Genomic DNA, 22356 nt, shown 5'->3' on the forward strand with positions numbered 1-22356 from the left:
ATTATCAAACATTACTGAGCTCTATTAGAGATTCAGTAACCCAATACATTATCAAACATTACTGAGCTCTATTAGAGATTCAGTCACCCAATACATTATCAAACATTACTGAGCTCTATCAGAGATTCAGTAACCCAATACATTATCAAACATTACTGAGCTCTATCAGAGATTCAGTAACCCAATACATTATCAAACATTACTGAGCTCTATCAGAGATTCAGTAACCCAATACATTATCAAACATTACTGAGCTCTATCAGAGATTCAGTAACCCAATACATTATCAAACATTACTGAGCTCTATCAGAGATTCAGTAACCCAATACATTATCAAACATTACTGAGCTCTATCAGAGATTCAGTCACCCAATACATTATCAAACTGTACTGAGCTCTATCAGAGATTCAGTCACCCAATACATTATCAAACTGTACTGAGCTCTATCAGAGAAACAGTCACCCAATACATTATCAAACTGTACTGAGCTCTATCAGAGAAACAGTCACCCAATACATTATCAAACATTACTGCGCTCTATCAGAGATTCAGTCACCCAATACATTATCAAACTGTACTGAGCTCTATTAGTGTGTTAGGACCAGTGTTGGCGGTAACGCGTTTCAAAAGTAACGTGTTACAGTAATAATTGTACTTTTATGATTAACGGCGCGCACCTCTGATCTTTGCCATTGAGGGCTTCACCGTCCAGTGGCGAGTGTGCTTTCTAGATTTCCATCGCTATGCAACCAGCAATGGTGGCTGGAGAGAAAGATTTCGAATGAAAAGAAAGGACATCTGTACAGAGGCTGCGCTCACATTAGGCTGTGCAACATAACGGACATTTCATAGGATGACACAAGTATAGGCTAAAGGGATTTTTTATTCATATTTTTCATTAGTCTAACTTTCCCACCAGCAGGGAACTTCTGACAGCTATCAGAACCTCAGAAAATAACTTCCCCGTTCCAAATTATCCATGCGGCTATAGAAATGTGATTTATGCTCCCCGTCCAATTTGTGATAGGCATAATATCCTAATTTTACACTTTTATTTTCAACATTAAAAAATGTGTAAACAGGGCCTGATTACAAAAAAAAAACGGTAACTGTAATCAGTTATGTTACCAGCAAAAATATTGTAATCGGATTACAGATACTTTTGAAAAACTAGATGATTTCTCAAAAACATTCAATTCAGCATTGAAAAAAGGTGCAAGTTTAAGTTTGTTCCACCTGAGTGAGTCTGACCACCAGTCAGAGACCACTATGATGACACACCAAATGATGACCACCAATCAGAGACCACTATGATGACACACCAAATGATGACCACCAATCAGAGACCACTATGATGACACACCAAATGATGACCACCAGTCAGAGACATTTTACATTTACATTTTAGTAATTTAGCAGACGCTCTTATCCAGAGCGACTTACAGTTAGTGAGTGCATACATCATTTTTTTTTTTTTCATACTGGCCCCCCGTGGGAAACGAACCCACAACCCTGGCGTTGCAAACGCCATGCTCTACCAACTGAGCTACATCCCTGCCGGCCATTCCCTCCCCTACCCTGGACGACGCTGGGCCAATTGTGCGCCGCCCCATGGGTCTCCCGGTCGCGACCGGCTACGACAGAGACCACTATGATGACACACCAAATGATGACCACCAATCAGAGACCACTATGATGACACACCAAATGATGACCACCAATCAGAGACCACTATGATGACACACCAAATGATGACCACCAATCAGAGACCACTATGATGACACACCAAATGATGACCACCAATCAGAGACCACTATGATGACACACCAAATGATGACCACCAGTCAGAGACCACTATGATGACACACCAAATGATGACCACCAATCAGAGACCACTATGATGACACACCAAATGATGACCACCAATCAGAGACCACTATGATGACACACCAAATGATGACCACCAGTCAGAGACCACTATGATGACACACCAAATGATGACCACCAGTCAGAGACCACTATGATGACACACCAAATGATGACCACCAGTCAGAGACCACTATGATGACCACCAATCAGAGACCACTATGATGACACACCAAATGATGACCACCAATCAGAGACCACTATGATGACACACCAAATGATGACCACCAATCAGAGACCACTATGATGACACACCAAATGATGACCACCAATCAGAGACCACTATGATGACACACTAAATGATGACCACCAATCAGAGACCACTATGATGACACACCAAATGTGTTTGATGGATCCTTTTAGTCTTCTTCTAATGCCTCTTAAGGGGACAGTAATCCAAAAGTAACTGAAAGTAATCAGATTTTGTTACTGGGTTTGGGTAATGCAAAAGTTACATTACTGATTACAATTTTGGACAGGTAGCCTAACTATAGTAGTTGCGGTACTGGGGCTCAGGGTTGGGTAGGTTACTAGTTAGAGTACTGGGGATCAGGGTTGGGTAGGTTACTAGTTAGAGTACTGGGGATCAGGGTTGGGTAGGTTACTAGTTAGAGTACTGGGGATCAGGGTTGGGTAGGTTACTAGTTAGAGTACTGGGGATCAGGGTTGGGTAGGTTACTAGTTAGAGTACTGGGGATCAGGGTTGGGTAGGTTACTAGTTAGAGTACTGGGGGTCAGGGTTGGGTAGGTTACTAGTTAGAGTACTGGGGGTCAGGGTTGGGTAGGTTACTAGTTAGAGTACTGGGGATCAGGGTTGGGTAGATTACTAGTTAGAGTACTGGGGATCAGGGTTGGGTAGGTTACTAGTTAGAGTACTGGGGATCAGGGTTGGGTAGGTTACTAGTTAGAGTACTGGGGGTCAGGGTTGGGTAGGTTACTAGTTATAGTACTGGGGATCAGGGTTGGGTAGGTTACTAGTTAGAGTACTGGGGATCAGGGTTGGGTAGGTTACTAGTTAGAGTACTGGGGGTCAGGGTTGGGTAGATTACTAGTTAGAGTACTGGGGGTCAGGGTTGGGTAGGTTACTAGTTAGAGTACTGGGGATCAGGGTTGGGTAGGTTACTAGTTAGAGTACTGGGGATCAGGGTTGGGTAGGTTACTTTCTAAATCAGTTACAGCTATACTAACTGAAACTGATTTCATTTAGAAAGTAACCTACCCAGTACCGTAACTAGCAACTAACTAGTAATCTACCCAACCCTGACCCCCAGTACTCTAACTAGTAACCTACCCAACCCTGATCCCCAGTACTCTAACTAGTAACCTACCCAACCCTGATCCCCAGTACTCTAACTAGTAACCTACCCAACCCTGATCCCCAGTACTCTAACTAGTAACCTACCCAACCCTGATCCCCAGTACTCTAACTAGTAACCTACCCAACCCTGATCCCCAGTACTCTAACTAGTAACCTACCCAAGCCTGATCCCCAGTACCATAACTAGTAACTAGAAAGTAATCTACCCAACCCTGCATGTAAAACTAAAAGCGAGCGAGCAGGACTAACCTGTCCAAGCTGCCTTCCTCCAGCGAGCGAGGAACTTGTGCTCATCTAAGGACTACTCCCCTAGATGAAGCATCATGGGTGAATAAAACTTTATTTAAAGTTTTCACAGCAACTTGAAAAGGTGTTACGGTAATGAGAAACCTGTCCACAGACACTGTTTTAATGTAATAAATATTACAGTTTAATGTAAACTTCAACTAGTATACAGTTTTTATGATTTATGGACAAACTACAGCAACAAATTTGGTGTTTTATTCAAATAAGTGAGTTTTTTTTAAAGTAAAATTGTATAAAATGATCCTAGAATTTAATCCGACGCATTTCGGAAATGAGCATTCGGAATGAAAATTTACAAAACTCTGGCGAAAATCTCAAAATGATTTAAAATAAAATACTTTCATAAACTAGGCATCTTAGTATTCAGAATGAAAGTTGATTGTTGCAGATGCACCATGCTTTTCTAACTCAATTTGCTACTGCCACTGGTTTCATGAGATTCACCCACCTCCTCCACTGTCTGTCTGTAGTCCCTTGTTCCAGCAGTGCTACTGTTGACTGTTGAGTTACAGAACACTTTACTATCCTTTTACGGTCCTCTTCCTTCACTCTTCTCTAACCTCACCAACACACTCAATAACCCCCCCCTCCCCCCAGGTGGTTTCAAGCTGTTTAAGCAGTGGAAGGAGCGCTACCTGGTGCTGACAGTAGAGGGCAGTCTGAGGGTGTGTCGCGATGCAGAGAGTCCTCCTGACCAGGTGGTGGCGCTGCAGTGGAACTGTGAGGCCATCGTAGAGGGCAGGGAGATCCTGGACCTGCCCCGGCTGCCCCAAGGGGGGAGGAGAGACTGCTGCTTCGCCCTCATCCTGCCCCAGGAGAAGTTCCTGTTACTACTGGCTGACAGCCCAGAGGACTGCAGGTTGGTGGTGGTGGTGGTGGTGGTGGTGGTAGTAGTAGTAGTAGTAGTAGTAGTAGCAGTAGCAGTAGTAGTAGTAGTAGTAGTAGTAGTAGCAGTAGCAGTAGCAGTAGCAGTAGCAGTAGCAGTAGCAGTAGCAGTAGCAGTAGCAGTAGTAGTAGTAGTAGTAGTAGCAGTAGCAGTAGCAGTAGCAGTAGCAGTAGTAGTAGTAGTAGTAGTAGTAGCAGTAGCAGTAGCAGTAGCAGTAGCAGTAGCAGTAGTAGTAGTAGTAGTAGTGCCTCCTGTCGCTCAGTTGGTAGAGCATGGCGCTTGCAACGCCAGGGTTGTGGGTTCGATTCCCACGGAGGGCCAGTATGGAAAATGTATGCACACACTAACTGTAAGTTGCTCTGGATAAGCGTGTCTGCTAAATGACTACAATGTAGTAGTAATTTTTGTTGTTGTAGTAGTATTTAGTAGGGGTCCAAACAGGGTTAAAACAATTACATCACAACAAAACACAGCAACAGCCTACATCATTAATAAAACAATACATCAAGAAATGATGTCATTATTATTATTACACATTTACAATATTAAATGTGTGTTTGTAGAGTGCACAGTCCGGGTGTTGTTTTATCTGTTTTTTAAATCTGATTTTACTGCTCGCTTGAGTTACTTGATGTGAGTTCCATGTAGTAATGGCTAGGACTGTTGCGGTCATTACAGTGTGTCAGCCTGATATTGTCATACAAAAGACTGTCGGTCTCACAGTAGGTGACCAATAATTAACATAAACATGTCCTAGCATCCACTCTACGTTTTAGAAAGTCTAATAAATCAATTGAATATACACCATCACAATAAATCCATGATTTATTTTTATATTTTTATATTTTATATATATATTTTTATTCAGGTCTAAAGAAACATTATGATATAAAGAAAACGTATTTCAGAAGAACAGAATATGAGTTGGCCTACTGTCTGTTATCTGGCTATGCTCCATGCCATAGGCTGGAGGCTTGTTCATTTAGCTGACAAGATATGCTTATAAGTCCCCATGCCCTTATTTTATATTATATGATTTTATAGTAAGAAGAATATAATTTAACTTAGCTAAATAAAATAGAAAGGATATTTTTCCCATTACGGAGCGAGAGTGTGATTATGAAGGCTATGTTGAGCGTAAAAGTGATCATTTGAAATGGCTCCTATATGCTAGATTGAGTTATTTGGCAACTTCAGGCTGCACACGCTGTTCTCTCATCAAGTGATCATATTTTCACCCAGCAGACTATTCTCAATTTAATCTTGTCTTTACTAATATGTAAAATTAGTTTTGATTTAGAATGGCCCATTCATCAAATGGGCAGGAACAGGGGCAAGAAAAAAAATGACGTGTCAACAACAATAACGCACTGAAATAGTGAATGGAGGCCACTTTTCCCGCCCGTGCTGAGATATTCTGTATAGCTGAAGGTAATGTGTCAGCCTATTAATTATTTTAAAAATATATATTTTAAAAATCCCCATGACTAGGCTATTCAAAATCAAATACAAATTGTAGGATAACTCTGAATTTGTTTAATTTGTTTAATTTAGGCTAGACAATCATTATTTTAATTCAGGGTTTTTGGGGGGCTTGGGCTCATATATAGGCCTAAACTCTAATATGCATTGATTTATGAACGAATCAAACCTTAGTGCTGTCATCCAAACAACGACCATGTTTTCTACTCAGTTTCACTCTGTTGTTGAACTTCTTACTTCAAATTGATCATCAGTTACGTGAGTTTTAAAAGCACATACTTGTTTTGATGATATGTGTTTGATGTGATTTTCGATTGTATTTGCATTGATGTCAGAGTGGTTAGAGGGACAATAGAGCCCTGAGTACCAGGCCATTAGGACCTGATGGTTAGAGGGACAATAGAGCCCTGAGTACCAGGCCATTAGGACCTGATGGTTAGAGGGCCAATAGAGCCCCGAGTACCAGGCCATTAGGACCTGATGGTTAGAGGGACAATAGAGCCCTGAGTACCAGGCCATTAGGACCCGATGGTTAGAGGGCCAATAGAGCCCTGAGAACCAGGCCATTAGGACCTGATGGTTAGAGGGCCAATAGAGCCCTGAGTACCAGGCCATTAGGACCTGATGGTTAGAGGGACAATAGAGCCCTGAGTACCAGGCCATTAGGACCTGATGGTTAGAGGGACAATAGAGCCCTGAGTACCAGGCCATTAGGACCTGATGGTTAGAGGGCCAATAGAGCCCTGAGTACCAGGCCATTAGGACCTGATGGTTAGAGGGCCAATAGAGCCCTGAGTACCAGGCCATTAGGACCTGATGGTTAGAGGGCCAATAGAGCCCTGAGTACCAGGCCATTAGGACCTGATGGTTAAAGGGCCAATAGAGCCCTGAGTACCAGGCCATTAGGACCTGATGGTTAGAGGGCCAATAGAGCCCTGAGTACCAGGCCATTAGGACCTGATGGTTAGAGGGCCAATAGAGCCCTGTGTACCAGGCCATTAGGACCTGATGGTTAGAGGGCCAATAGAGCCCTGAGTACCAGGCCATTAGGACCTGATGGTTAGAGGGACAATAGAGCCCTGAGTACCAGGCCATTAGGACCTGATGGTTAGAGGGACAATAGAGCCCTGAGTACCAGGCCATTAGGACCTGATGGTTAGAGGGACAATAGAGCCCTGAGTACCAGGCCATTAGGACCTGATGGTTAGAGGGCCAATAGAGCCCTGTGTACCAGGCCATCAGGACCTGATGGTTAGAGGGCCAATAGAGCCCTGAGTACCAGGCCATTAGGACCTGATGGTTAGAGGGACAATAGAGCCCTGAGTACCAGGCCATTAGGACCTGATGGTTAGAGGGCCAATAGAGCCCTGAGTACCAGGCCATTAGGACCTGATGGTTAGAGGGACAATAGAGCCCTGAGTACCAGGCCATTAGGACCTGATGGTTAGAGGGACAATAGAGCCCTGTGTGCCAGGCCATTAGGACCTGATAATCGTTAGTGAGTTGGGTACTACAACGTATGTCCAGATTGCATAAGAGGAGATTACCATGACTCAATGGTCACGTTGAATTTTACTGAGGTCATGGCTCATGACAGTCTGTCCGCAACAGCCCTATTGTGATGAGGTGGTGATGAAGGAGTCAGGCGCAGGAGGGTAAATCACAGAATAACAGGCTTTAATCTGCAAAATACAGGTTTACGCAGAAATGCATCAAACACACTCCAGGGCACAAAACAGGCGCAAATACAAGGCACACAGGAAAAATACTCCCGTCAATACACAATACACGAGCTCCACCGAGCTTCACTAACCTCCACAAATAAAAAATCACCCACAGGGACAAGGGGGTAGAGGGAACACTTATACACAGACTAATTAGGGGAATAGAACCAGGTGTGTGTGATTGACAAGACAATTGTGATGATGATTGGGGCGGCAGTGGTTAGTACTCCGGTGACAACGAACGCCGAAGCCTGCCCAAACAAGGAGGGGACGCAGTCGTGACACCTATATAGTACTGCATGTTTTCCCAGAGTCTGTTCTGGACATAAGGAACTGTGAAAAGACCCCTGGTGGCATGTCTTGTGGGGTATGTATGGGTGTCTGAGCTGTGTGTTAGCTGTTTGAACAGAAAGTTTGGTGCTTTCAACACGTCAAAACCTCTCATCAATCAATCTCTACTTTGATACCATAATCTCATACTTTGAGCCAGGAGAGATTGCCATCCAAGTTATTGATATCGGCCCTCCGTGTACAAGGGCCAGCCGTGCTGCTCTGTTCAGGGCCAACTGGAATTTGTCTGTGTCCTTCTTTGTGGCACTTAACCATTCAAAAAAAAAAGAAAAGGAACAAGCAGTTAGCAAAGTTGAAAAAGATTTAGATGAGGTTTAGGGTTTAGCGAATGATTTGTCCCAAATACAAAGCTTTTCGTTTTTTGATATATTTAGGACTAGGTTGTTACTTGCCACCCATTCTGACACTAACTGCAGCTCTTTGTTAAGTGTTGCAGTGATTTCACTTGCTGTAGTAGCTGACGTGTATAATGTTGAGTCATCCGCATACATAGACACACAGGCTTTACTACTAGTGGTAGTAAAAAAAAAAGTAAGGGGCCTAGACAGCTACTGTACCTTAAGGTACATACTGGTTACGTTAGAAAGGCTTCCATCAAAGAACAACCTCGGTAACTCTTGATCCACAATATGGCAGAGGATGTAAAGCCATATTGGTAGTAGTGGTAGTAGTAGTAGTAGTACTGTAGTAGTAGTAGTAGTAGTAGTAGTAGTAGTAGTACTGTAGTAGTAGTAGTAGTAGTAGTAGTAGTAGTAGTAGCGGTAGTAGTAGTAGTAGTAGTAGTGGTAGTGGTAGTAGTAGTAGTAGTGGTAGTAGTAGTAGTGGTAGTAGTAGCAGCAGTAGTGGTAGTGGTAGTAGTGGTGGTAGTAGTAGTAGTAGTAGTAGTAGTAGTAGTAGTAGTAGTAGTAGTGGTAGTAGTAGTAGTAGTGGTAGTAGCAGTAGTAGTAGTAGTAGTAGTAGTAGTAGTAGTAGTAGTAGTAGTAGTAGTAGTAGTAGTGGTAGTAGCAGCAGTAGTAGTAGTCAAATCAAAGAAAAAAATCTAACCGTATTCGTCACATGCTTCGTAAACAACAGGTGTAGACTAACTGAAATGCTTACTTACAGTGGGGAAAAAAGTATTTAGTCAGCCAGCAATTGTGCAAGTTCTCCCACTTAAAAAGATGAGAGAGGCCTGTAATTTTCATCATAGGTGCACGTCAACTATGACAGACAAAATGAGATTCTTTCTCTCCAGAAAATCACATTGTACGATTTTTAATGAATTTATTTGCAAATTATGGTGGAAAATAAGTATTTGATCAATAATAAAAGTTTCTCAATACTTTGTTATATATCCTTTGTTGGCAATGACACAGGTCAAACGTTTTCTGTAAGTCTTCACAAGGTTTTCACACACTGTTTCTGGTATTTTGGCCCATTCCTCCATGCAGATCTCCTCTAGATCAGTGATGTTTTGGGGCTGTCGCTGGACAACACGGACTTTCAACTCCCTCCAAAGATTTTCTATGGGGTTGAGATCTGGAGACTGGCTAGGCCACTCCAGGACCTTGAAATGCTTCTTACGAAGCCACTCCTTCGTTGCCCGGGCGGTGTGTTTGGGATCATTGTCATGCTGAAAGACCCAGCCACGTTTCATCTTCAATGCCCTTGCTGATGGAAGGAGGTTTTCACTCAAAATCTCACGATACATGGCCCCATTCATTCTTTCCTTTACACGGATCAGTCGTCCTGGTCCCTTTGCAGAAAAAACAGCCCCAAAGCATGATGTTTCCACCCCCATGCTTCACAGTAGGTATGGTGTTCTTTGGATGCAACTCAGCATTCTTTGTCCTCCAAACACGACGAGTTGAGTTTTTACCAAAAAGTTATATTTTGGTTTCATCTGACCATATGACATTCTCCCAATCCTCTTCTGGATCATCCAAATGCACTCTAGCAAACTTCAGACGGGCCTGGACATGTACTGGCTTAAGCAGGGGGACACGTCTGGCACTGCAGGATTTGAGTCCCTGGCGGCGTAGTGTGTTACTGATGGTAGGCTTTGTTACTTTGGTCCCAGCTCTCTGCAGGTCATTCACTAGGTCCCCCCGTGTGGTTCTGGGATTTTTGCTCACCGTTCTTGTGATCATTTTGACCCCACGGGGTGAGATCTTGCGTGGAGCCCCAGATCGAGGGAGATTATCAGTGGTCTTGTATGTCTTCCATTTCCTAATAATTGCTCCCACAGTTGATTTCTTCAAACCAAGCTGCTTACCTATTGCAGATTCAGTCTTCCCAGCCTGGTGCAGGTCTACAATTTTGTTTCTGGTGTCCTTTGACAGCTCTTTGGTCTTGGCCATAGTGGAGTTTGGAGTGTGACTGTTTGAGGTTGTGGACAGGTGTCTTTTATACTGATAACAAGTTCAAACAGGTGCCATTAATACAGGTAACGAGTGGAGGACAGAGGAGCCTCTTAAAGAAGAAGTTACAGGTCTGTGAGAGCCAGAAATCTTGCTTGTTTGTAGGTGACCAAATACTTCTTTTCCACCATAATTTGCAAATAAATTCATTAAAAATCGTACAATGTGATTTTCTGGAAAAAATATTCTCAATTTGTCTGTCATAGTTGACGTGTACCTATGATGAAAATTACAGGCCTCTCTCATCTTTTTAAGTGGGAGAACTTGCACAATTGGTGGCTGACTAAATACTTTTTTTCCCCACTGTAAATTGATATCCATGTCCTCATTCAGCCACGCCTCTGAGAAAAATAGGATATTACAGTTTTTCAGGTCCCGTTGAAAGGATAGTCTCGAATGGAGATCATCCAGTTTTTTCTCCATTAACTGCACGTTCGCCAATAGAAGAGAGGGCAATGGCGGTTTATTTGCTTGTAGACGTAGCAGAATTGGTAAGGAGCCCGTAAGACGGCTGCTATCCACTTGAGAGCCATATGAAGAAGGTAGTAGTAGCAGTAGTAGTAGTAGTAGTAGTAGTAGTAGTAGTAGTAGTAGTAGTAGTACTTGTAGTAGCAGCAGCAGTAGTAGTAGCAGCAGCAGTAGTAGTAGTAGTAGTAGTAGTAGTAGTAGTGGTAGTAGTAGCAGTAGTAGTAGTACTGTAGTAGTAGTAGTAGTAAGACTCCTGAACAGCTAATCATGGCTACCCGGACTATTTGCACTGCCCCCCCACCCCATCTTTTTACGCTGCTGCTACTCTGTTAATTATTTATGCATAGTCACTTTAACTCTACCCACATTTACATATTACTTCAACTACCTCAACTAGCCGGTGCCCCCGCACATTGACTCTGCACCGGTACCCCCCTGTATATATAGCCTCCCTACTGTTATTTTATTTTACTTCTGCTCTTTTTTTCTCAACACTTTTTTGTTGTTTTATTTTACTTTTTTATTAAAAATAAATGCACTGTTGGTTAAGGGCTGTAAGTAAGCATTTCACTGTAATGTCTGCACCTGTTGTATTCGGCGCATGTGGCCAATAAAATGTTATTTTATTTTATGTTATTTTATTTTATTTGAGTAGTAGTAGTACTGTGGTAGTAGTGGTAGTACTGTAGTAGTAGTAGTAGTAGTAGTAGTAGTAGTAGTAGTAGTAGTAGTAGTTGTAGTAGTAGTAGCTGTTGTTCTGTAGTAGTAGTAGTAGTAGTAGTAGTAGTAGTAGTAGTAGTAGTACTGTGGTAGTAGTAGTAGTAGTAGTACTGTGGTAGTAGTGGTAGTACTGTAGTAGTAGTAGTAGTAGTAGTTGTTGTAGTAGTAGTAGTAGCTGTTGTTCTGTAGTAGTAGTAGTAGTAGTAGTAGTAGTAGTAGTAGTAGTAGTAGTAGTAGTAGTAGTAGTAGGAGTAGGAGTAGTAGCTGTTGTTCTGTAGTAGTAGTAGTAGTAGTAGTAGTAGTAGTAGTAGTAGTAGTAGTAGCAGTAGTAGTAGCTGTTGTTATGTAGTAGTAGTAGTAGTAGTAGTAGTAGTAGTAGTAGTAGTAGTAGTAGTAGTAGTAGTAGTAGCAGTAGTAGCTGTTGTTCAGTAGTAGTAGTAGTAGTAGTAGTAGTAGTAGTAGTAGTAGTAGTAGTAGTAGTAGTAGCTGTTGTTCTGTAGTAGTAGTAGTAGCTAGTTTCTGTTACTACTGGCTGACAGCCCTGAGCTCTGCAGATCAGTCTTACAACCAGTATTGGGATTTTGGACATTGGCCAGCATGGGCAGTAGACCGCAATTTCTAATAGACTGGGTCCAAAATCTGTTACGTGATTAATGGAAAAGACAAAATTGCACCTGCATCTCGGGCTAGTTTGACACATTCTCTACTAGCCCGGTCTGAAAAAGTACTAGTCTTGGGCAAGCGGGTTTAACTTCCATGCCTGCTTACACCCCATGTAGATAGTAGTCAGATCTAGTGCCTAGCTGGCTCCCTGGATGGGAGGATAGCTGCTGAGTGGAGATGTAATGGAATGTGTTGTAGGGGGGCATGGGTTGGTTTGTGCTAGGGTTTTCTACCCTCTTTACTCAACTGCTCCAGTTCTTCAGATGTTATCATATTTTTAACCTGAGCTGCAGATGATTGTGGCTGCTGTAGTGTCTAATCTGACGTTATCCCAAGAAGAGATGACACATCTGAACTATTGTCTGTTTGGATCTTATCAGGGTTTCAGGCTAGACTAGAGGTCTGATCTGTAAATATTACCTTAACAGACACTTTGTGTGTCTTCCACAGTCTCTGGCTGAAGTTGATCAGGAAGGTGAGAGAGGTAAGTACCTCACTGTTGTTATCTCATATAACTACCCCATGAGTTGACATTAGAATTTAGAACGATTGAAAATGCTTACGTACTGCTTATGAATGCAGTATGTATGGGTTATGAAGTCCTTATAGGTACCCTTAAAAAAACAGTTGTTATTTATATCCTGTCCAGGGTTAGAGTTATCTGACGGTAGTTGACTTCCTGTTTCCTCCAGGGTGTGATGTCAACACTCGTCCTGCAGAGACAGCAGAGCCTGACCCCGAGCCTCACCGCCCACATCACCGACAGAGACCCCCAACCTGACACCCCCACCGACAGGGACCCCACCTCGCCACGGGTGACAGTGGACACCTCGACCCCCACCGCCACCCCGACTGGCACCCCGACCACCACCCCCACCACGACCCCATCGGCCTCCCGAGCCGGGTCCTTCAGAGACAACAGCCTGGGTCAGTCAGGGCTTTAACAGGGTTACACCACGACCCCCTCGGCCTCCCGAGCCGGGTCCTTCAGAGACAACAGCCTGGGTCAGTCAGGGCTTTAACAGGGTTACACCACGACCCCCTCGGCCTCCCGAGCCGGGTCCTTCAGAGACATCAGCCTGGGTCAGTCAGGGCTTTAACAGGGTTACACCACGACCCCCTCGGCCTCCCGAGCCGGGTCCTTCAGAGACAACAGCCTGGGTCAGTCAGGGCATTAACAGGGTTACACCACGACCCCCTCGGCCTCCCGAGCCGGGTCCTTCAGAGACAACAGCCTGGGTCAGTCAGGGCATTAACAGGGTTACACCACGACCCCCTCGGCCTCCCGGGCCGGGTCCTTCAGAGACAACAGCCTGGGTCAGTCAGGGCATTAACAGGGTTACACCACGACCCCCTCGGCCTCCAGAGCTGGGTCCTTCAGAGACAACAGCCTGGGTCAGTCAGGGTTACACACACCTGGTATACTGTACTATATCTTGTCTTTCTTTGTTTTCTTTGTGTGTGTGTGTGTGTGTGTGTGTGTGTGTGTGTGTGTGTGTGTGTGTGTGTGTGTGTGTGTGTGTGTGTGTGTGTGTGTGTGTGTATCTAGGCGGCGGCCACAGACAGTCAGTGCGGTCCGTGCGTAGTGTGGCATCAGTAGCCCCTCCCCACCGTACGTCAGACTGTCTTCGCCACGGTAACAGCAGCGATGCGCGGGCGGTGAGGGCGGTGTGTCTGCTGATGGGAGGGGCAGCAGCCTCCTCCGCTCTGGGCTACCTCCAGTCCTGCTCTCCCTCCTCCCCTCTGACCTCCGGAACCTCCGGCCTGCAGGAGCTGGGCCCGCTGGGCCACAGTGGGGGGGCGGGGGGCTTCTCAGAGCTGGGCGGGGGGTCGGGTGGGTCCTACCACTGTAGTCAGGACGTAGACAACCCCCCACACTTCAACAGCTTCGACTTCGAGGGAGGAGACTCCGACTTTGATGCCTTCGACTGCGGAGGGTTCGCTTTTTAGGGGGCTGAAAGAAATATAACTGTTGATAGTATATGATCTGTTGTTAACTGTTGATAATATATGATCTGTTGTTATCTGTTGATAATATATGATCTGTTGTTATCTGTTGATAATATATGTTCTGTTGTTAACTGTTGATAATATATGATCTGTTGTTAACTGTTGATAATATATGATCTGTTGTTAACTGTTGATGATATATGATCTGTTGGATAACTGTTGATTGTTACAGGAGGGGGTCGCAGTTCCGGAGCGACCCACTAGGTGTCATCCTCCGACAACCTTAGGCACCTCCTCACTCACAGTCTGAACTAATCATCATCCTATTGGTGTCACCTGTGTCTACCTGTTCACCTGTGTATTTATGCCCTCACATCCCTGTGTTCCCTTGCTCAGTTTTCTCTGCTAGTTTCTCTATGTCCAGCAGTACTACTCAGTGTCTGATCGGAGACCTATGTACAGGTACTTGAGAAGTGTTCTCCCTGTTTCGTTATTTGTTTCAGTCTTAGGTAGTATTTCGTATTTTGGCTGTCAGACTGTTTTTGGAGTCTTATTTGCTCCACCTTTCTTTTATCGTGACAAGTCCGTTATTTTGTATCCTGGTTTTGGGACCACCAGTAAAGATCCTTGTTTCACCATCTCTGCCTACTGCCTACTGTTTATCCTGCACCGCACCTGGGTCACACCTCACCCCAACCCTTACAGTTGATAATATATGATCTGTTGGATCTCTGTTGGTAATATATGATCTGTTGATAATATATGATCTGTTGGATAACTGTTGTTTACTGTAAAGGATCTGTAACAGCCTTAGAAAGGCAATGTCTATAGCTTTCTTTAAGTGTTAACCTGTACCATAATTCTGGATTATTGAATTGTTTGATCACATGTACCTCCTATGTGTTAGTTACTGAAGCCTACAGTCTTAATAATCCCATCTTCTTAACCCTCCTTAACCCTGGCTGTCCCACACTGACCACCTATTTTCCTTCTAGAATGGCTATGTTAAGTGTTGTTGGTCTGGTAACACCCCTAACCCTGGGTGTTGTTGGTCTGGTAACACCCCTAACCCTGGGTGTTGTTGGTCTGGTAACACCCCTAACCCTGGGTGTTGTTGGTCTGGTAACACCCCTAACCCTGGGTGTTGTTGGTCTGGTAACATCACTAACCCTGGGTGTTGTTGGTCTGGTAACACCCCTAACCCTGGGTGTTGTTGGTCTGGTAACACCCCCTAACCCTGGGTGTTGTTGGTCTGGTAACACCCCCTAACCCTGGGTGTTGTTGGTCTGACACTAACCCTGGGTGTTGTTGGTCTGGTAACACCCCTAACCCTGGGTGTTGTTGGTCTGGTAACATCACTAACCCTGGGTGTTGTTGGTCTGGTAACACAACCCTGGGTGTTGTTGGTCTGGTAACACCCCTAACCCTGGGTGTTGTTGGTCTGGTAACATCACTAACCCTGGGTGTTGTTGGTCTGGTAACACCCCTAACCCTGGGTGTTGTTGGTCTGGTAACACCCCTAACCCTGGGTGTTGTTGGTCTGGTAACACCACTAACCCTGGGTGTTGTTGGTCTGGTAGTATCACTAACCCTGGGCTGTGGACTGTATCCAGAGCTAATACCTTTTGTTAGCTGTGTTTCTGTCATCGTTTGCTCCACATTGGGACAATCTTTCCATTTTGTACTTTAAAAAAATTAAATATAAGAAGTCAAGAGTTGTGATGGATTAGTAAGTCTGCATTACTGTAATACTACTACTAATAATAATAATAATATACAGTACTGTACATCTAACTACTACTACTAATAATAATAATATACTGTACATTAACTACTACTACTAATAATAATAATATACTGTACATTAACTACTACTACTACGAATAATAATAATATACTGTACATCTAACTACTACTACTAATAATAATAATATACTGTACATCTAACTACTACTACCACAAATAATAATAATAGTAACAATAATAATATACTGTACATCTAACTACTACTACTACTAATAATAATATACTGTACATTAACTACTACTACTACTACTACGAATAATAATAATAATATACTGTACATCTAACTACTACTAAACGAATAATAGTAATATATTGTACATATCTGTCTCTCTGTTCTCCTCAGATATTAGCTAGCTGATCCACTCTGAACCCTCTCTCTCTCTCTTTACATCACTGACCTGCTTTCCCAAACACCTGCCTCCCCCTCCCTCCCTCACCCTCCTCCTCACTCCTCCCCCTCCCCCTCCCCCTCCCTCCTCCCCCTCCTCCTCATTCCTCCCCCTCCCTCCACCTCCTCCTCAGTCCTCCCCCTCCCTCGTCCTCCCTCCCCCTCCTCACTCCTCCCCTCCTCCCCCTCCCTCCTCCTCACTCCTCCCCCTCCCTCCTCCCCTCCTCCTCATTCCTCCCCTCCCTCCACATCCTCCTCAGTCCTCCCTCCTCCCCCTCCTCCCCTCCCCCCTCCGCTCTTACTCCATTTACAAATTGGAGGTGATCAACAGAAAGAGAGGAAGAGAGAGTGCATGTGACAGGGGATGGCACAATGAGAACACACAGTACACAGTGTATCTAAGTCACAATGTAATATTGTGTGAGACCGAGAGCCTTAAGTCCCAAACACCCAAATAGATGTTGTCCCATGGCACTGACAGGATTAGAGACTACACTGTCACCCTAAACACACTGTCACCCTAAACACACTGTCACCCTAAACACACTGTCACCCTAAACACACTGTCACCCTAAACACACTGTCACCCTAAACACACTGTCACCCTAAACACACTCTCTCTCTCTCTCTCTATCGAGGGCTGTAGTCTACCTGACTGTCTGTCTGTAAAACAGTAGGTCGTCATTGTAAATAAGAATTTGTTCTTAACTGACTTGCCTAGTTAAATAAAGGTTAAATACAAATAATAATAATAATAATAATACATAAAAATCCAGGTACCTTACTCCCACTGTACCAGACCTCAACACTAACTGTATTGTGGTTTGATAGTCAAGGCTAGAGCCACCCAGACACCACCAACACACTGACCCAGACATACTGACCCAGACACCACCAACACACTGACCCAGACATACTGACCCAGACACCACCAACACACTGACCCAGACACCACCAACACACTGACCCAGACACCACCAACACACTGGAAAACCAGACACACTGACCCAGACACCACCAACACACTGACCCAGACACCACCAACCCACTGACCCAGACACCACCAACACACTGACCCAGACATACTGACCCAGACACCACCAACACACTGACCCAGACACCACCAACACACTGACCCAGACACCACCAACACACTGACCCAGACACCACCAACACACTGACCCAGACACCACCAACACACTGACCCAGACATACTGACCCAGACACCACCAACACACTGACCCAGACACCACCAACACACTGACCCAGACACCACCAACACACTGACCCAGACACACTGACCCAGACACCACCAACACACTGACCCAGACACCACCAACACACTGACTCAGACACACTGACCCAGACACCACCAACACACTGACCCAGACACCACCAACACACTGACCCAGACACCACCAACACACTGAACCAGACACCACCAACACACTGACCCAGACACCACCAACACACTGACCCAGACACCACCAACACACTGACCCAGACACACTGACCCAGACACCACCAACACACTGACCCAGACACCACAAACACACTGACCCAGACACCACCAACACACTGACCCAGACACCACCAACACACTGATCCAGACACCACCAACACACTGACCCAGACACACTGACCCAGACACACTGACCCAGACACCACCAACAGACTGACCCAGACACCACCAACAGACTGACCCAGACACCACCAACAGACTGACCCAGACACCACCAACAGACTGACCCAGACACCACCAACAGACTGACCCAGACACCACCAACAGACTGACCCAGACACCACCCAGGCACACTGACCCAGACACCACCAACACACTGACCCAGACACCACCCACACACTGACCCAGACACCACCCACACACTGACCCAGACACCACCCACACACTGACCCAGACACCACCCAGACACCACCCACACACTGACCCAGACACCACCAACAGACTGACACAGACACCACCCAGACACACTGACCCAGACACCACCCAGACACACTGACCCAGACACCACCAACACACTGACCCAGACACCACCCACACACTGACCCAGACACCACCCACACACTGACCCAGACACCACCCACACACTGACCCAGACACCACCAACACACTGACCCAGACACCACCCACACACTGACCCAGACACCACCCACACACTGACCCAGACACCACCCACACACTGACCCAGACACCACCAACACACTGACCCAGACACCACCCACACACTGACCCAGACACCACCCAGACACCACCCACACACTGACCCAGACACCACCCACACACTGACCCAGACACCACCCAGACACCACCCACACACTGACCCAGACACCACCCACACACTGACCCAAACAACAGAAATCTGATGGAATTGCTTTCCACCAAACGGGAACGTGAACATGGTGCCAGTGCTCGTTGCGTCATAATCCCCTCCTGAATTAGGTTACATTATATTATACCTGACCTGCTCTGCTTTAGCCCACTGATTTTACAGTAGTTTTACAATTGTGTTGTCATGTAGTATCGGTGTTAAAAAGGCCAATGGTGGTTTACATTTGATTGATTTAGCAGACGTTCTTTTCCAGAGCAACTTACAATGAGGGCATTCAGCTAAGGTAGGTAAAACAGCCACATATCACAATCAAACTTTCTTCAAAAATAATACTGTATCTGCTATCTGCAAAATCAATGCTTGGGTGATTCTGTCTCGTCAGTTCATCGTCTCCCCCCACTGACTAGGAGGGGAACTGCAGCTGCACCTCAGGGGAAGCCAAGTTGCAAAGTCAAAGTTGGCTATCTTAATAATGTATTCATTAAAAAAATGTTTTTCAGTCTTTATTTAAGGTTAGGGTTAGGCATAAGGTTAGCAGTGTGGTTAGGTTATGGTCAGGTTTAACGTCAGATTTTAAGAATATAAATTGTAGAACTAGGCGGGGCTTCTGACTTTTTGCAACCTTGATAACAACCGAGGGCGACTCAGAGGGAGGAGGAAGAAGAGGAGGAGGAGGAGAGGAGGGAGGAGGAGTGGGGAGGAGTGAGGGGGGGTGATGAATGAGGGGCGAGGGGGTAGGAGAGGAGGGAGGAGTGTGGAGGAGGAGAGGAGGGAGCAGGAGAGGAGGGGAGGAGAGAGGAGGAGTGAGGGGCTGCTATACTGGCGTAGAGAAGACAGTAATGTTAATGTTAATCTCTGGTGGCCATGTCCATGTTAATCTCTGGTGGCCATGTCTATGTTAATCTCTGGTGGCCATGTCTATGTTAATCTCTGGTGGCCATGTCTATGTTAATCTCTGGTGGCCATGTCTATGTTAATCTCTGGTGGCCATGTCTATGTTAATCTCTGGTGGCCATGTCCATGTTAATCTCTGGTGGCCATGTCTATGTTAATCTCTGGTGGCCATGTCTATGTTAATCTCTGGTGGCCATGTCTATGTTAATCTCTGGTGGCCATGTCTATGTTAATCTCTGGTGGCCATGTCTATGTTAATCTCTGGTGGCCATGTCTATGTTAATCTCTGGTGGCCATGTCCATGTTAATCTCTGGTGGCCATGTCTATGTTAATCTCTGGTGGCCATGTCTATGTTAATCTCTGGTGGCCATGTCTATGTTAATCTCTGGTGGCCATGTCTATGTTAATCTCTGGTTTTATTAGACATTGGTGAAGTAGTGTTTTCTACTCTTTCACTGTGTATATACAGTATCTCTTTTAAGCAGAGAGAAATCCAATAACATGTGTAAACAGTATAAGGCCTGTTAATGTGTCAGTAATATTTACTGCTACCATGAAGATAAATATTGTGATATTGTATTTGGAACATAACTGTGCTCCTTTACATGAATTATTATTATAATTCACAAAAAAAACAATAAAATAAATACAATAATTAACTTTAAATATTGTAGCGATTTTGGCCCCATCCGGGATTCATGTTGGGTGTTGGGTTAAGGTCGCTACAATACCCATTCCTTCAGGAGAGCATGTCCCCACCATAGAGATGTATAGAGATCTCTACTTAGAAATAACTGGTTTTAGCATGGACATGGCCATGGGGCTTCATACTGGTTGGGAATGATCAGCCAATGACCAGAGCATTGTCTTCTTCTTCAAATAGGGTGCTATGGTTTGTAAATGGCTTTAAGCTATATCACTGCCATCTAGTGGCCACAATAAATACATGAATGACACACAATATTTGGTTCAAGACTCCAGCAATGCAGGTGGCGGTAAATCACAAATATTAGCTTTACACTTTTTTCAAACACAAAATAATACGAAAACTGACTACTTTAAAATGGAGCTGCCAAGTCCCTTGAGTGGCCTCACAGACACCTTCGCACTTCTGACCCCAATGTAACGAATTTGGGGGACTGGGGACTCAAACCCCAGTTCAGCGACTGTCAAGCAAACACTTTAGCCATTACGGCAATAGGTCCGAACCTCTTGACGAAGTTGCTAGGTGGGTGTTATCTCATCACAGACGATAGCATTATTGTACATGTGGTCCTCTGTAGCTCAGCTGGTAGAGCACGGCGCTTGTAACGCCAGGGTAGTGGGTTCGATCCCCGGGACCACCCATACACAAAAAATGTATGCACGCATGACTGTAAGTCGCTTTGGATAAAAGCGTCTGCTAAATGGCATATTATATATATCACTATACCACTATATCACTATACCACTATATCACTACACTATACCACTATACCACATCACTATACCACTATACCACTATACCATTATATCACTATACATGTCAAGGGCTGATGTGGATGCGGTGTTGGAGTCAGGCTAGGACACAGAAGCTTAGTCGAACCGACTTTAATTGTCACAAAGACAAATACAAAATAACGGGCCTCAAAACACAGGAGGCGAGCGATTACGCAAACGGTGCGTTAAACACTAAACACTAGAAAACAATAAACATACACCAACGGACAGGCGTTCAACAACACACAACTGCAACCAAAACCAAAGGAAACTTATAGGTGACATAATCAATACATAATACGAAACAGGTGCACCAACAAGACAAAACCAAACAAACATAGAGAACATGAAGCGGTAGCAGCTAGTACTCCGGGGACGACGAACGCCGTCTGCTAAATGACTAAAATGTAAATGTAAATCACTATACCACTATATCACTACACTATACCACTATATCACTATACCACTATATCACTATATCACTATACCACTATACCACTAAACCACTATACCACTACACTATACCACTATATCACTATATCACTATACCACTATACCACTATACCACTATACCACTATATCACTATACCACTATACCACTATATCACTATACCACTATACCACTATATCACTATACCACTATACCACTATACCACTATACCACTATACCACTATACCACTATACAACCACATCACTATACCACTATATCACTATACCACTATACAACCACATCACTATATCACTATACCACTATATCACTACACCAGAGCATATGAGCGGAGTGGAGCGGTGAGAATCTCAGCTCCTCGCTCACGGAGCTGTTCACCCCTCCGCTCCCCCCGCTCAAAGCCACATCAGGCCAGTCCGCTCATTATCGCTCAGCGCTCAACGCAGTTTGCATCACGCTCCACTCAAATCGCCCCCCGCTCACTCCAAAAAAGTAACAAAATCTGCATGTATTTCACTTTTAGCTTAAACCACAGCCTTACTTTATCTCCCCGAATTTGTTGCATACAGACTCATCTCGGATTATCCATTCTGTCTTGAAACGGGGATCTAACACTGACGCTAAAATGAGATGTTAATCAGTATAGTATATTCCATAGCGAATTGACACGTTGTTTGCCAATGTTTCTGCAAAAGCAGCGATGCCCATTGGAAGTGCAGCGTGAGTGTAATGTCGGTGAGCAGGGATTTGATTTCTGTGACAGCAGGGAGGATCATCCCCCAGGTTCCCCAGCTCCT

General features: G+C 44.7%; 1 protein-coding gene across 1 annotated transcript in view; it reads left to right on the forward strand.

The window, feature by feature from the left end:
• si:ch1073-83n3.2 overlaps positions 1-14194 on the forward strand; it is a 16117-nt gene extending 1923 nt beyond the window's left edge. Inside the window, exons 2-5 of the mRNA XM_041878725.2 lie at positions 4149-4410; positions 12695-12728; positions 12937-13171; positions 13794-14194. Of these exons, the coding sequence (XP_041734659.1) occupies positions 4149-4410; positions 12695-12728; positions 12937-13171; positions 13794-14194 (932 nt within the window). The remainder of the gene's footprint in view (positions 1-4148; positions 4411-12694; positions 12729-12936; positions 13172-13793) is intronic.
• Positions 14195-22356: the final 8162 nt, after the last annotated feature.

Source organism: Coregonus clupeaformis, chromosome 6 (assembly GCF_020615455.1).
Source record: "Coregonus clupeaformis isolate EN_2021a chromosome 6, ASM2061545v1, whole genome shotgun sequence".
NCBI lineage: Eukaryota > Metazoa > Chordata > Actinopteri > Salmoniformes > Salmonidae > Coregonus > Coregonus clupeaformis.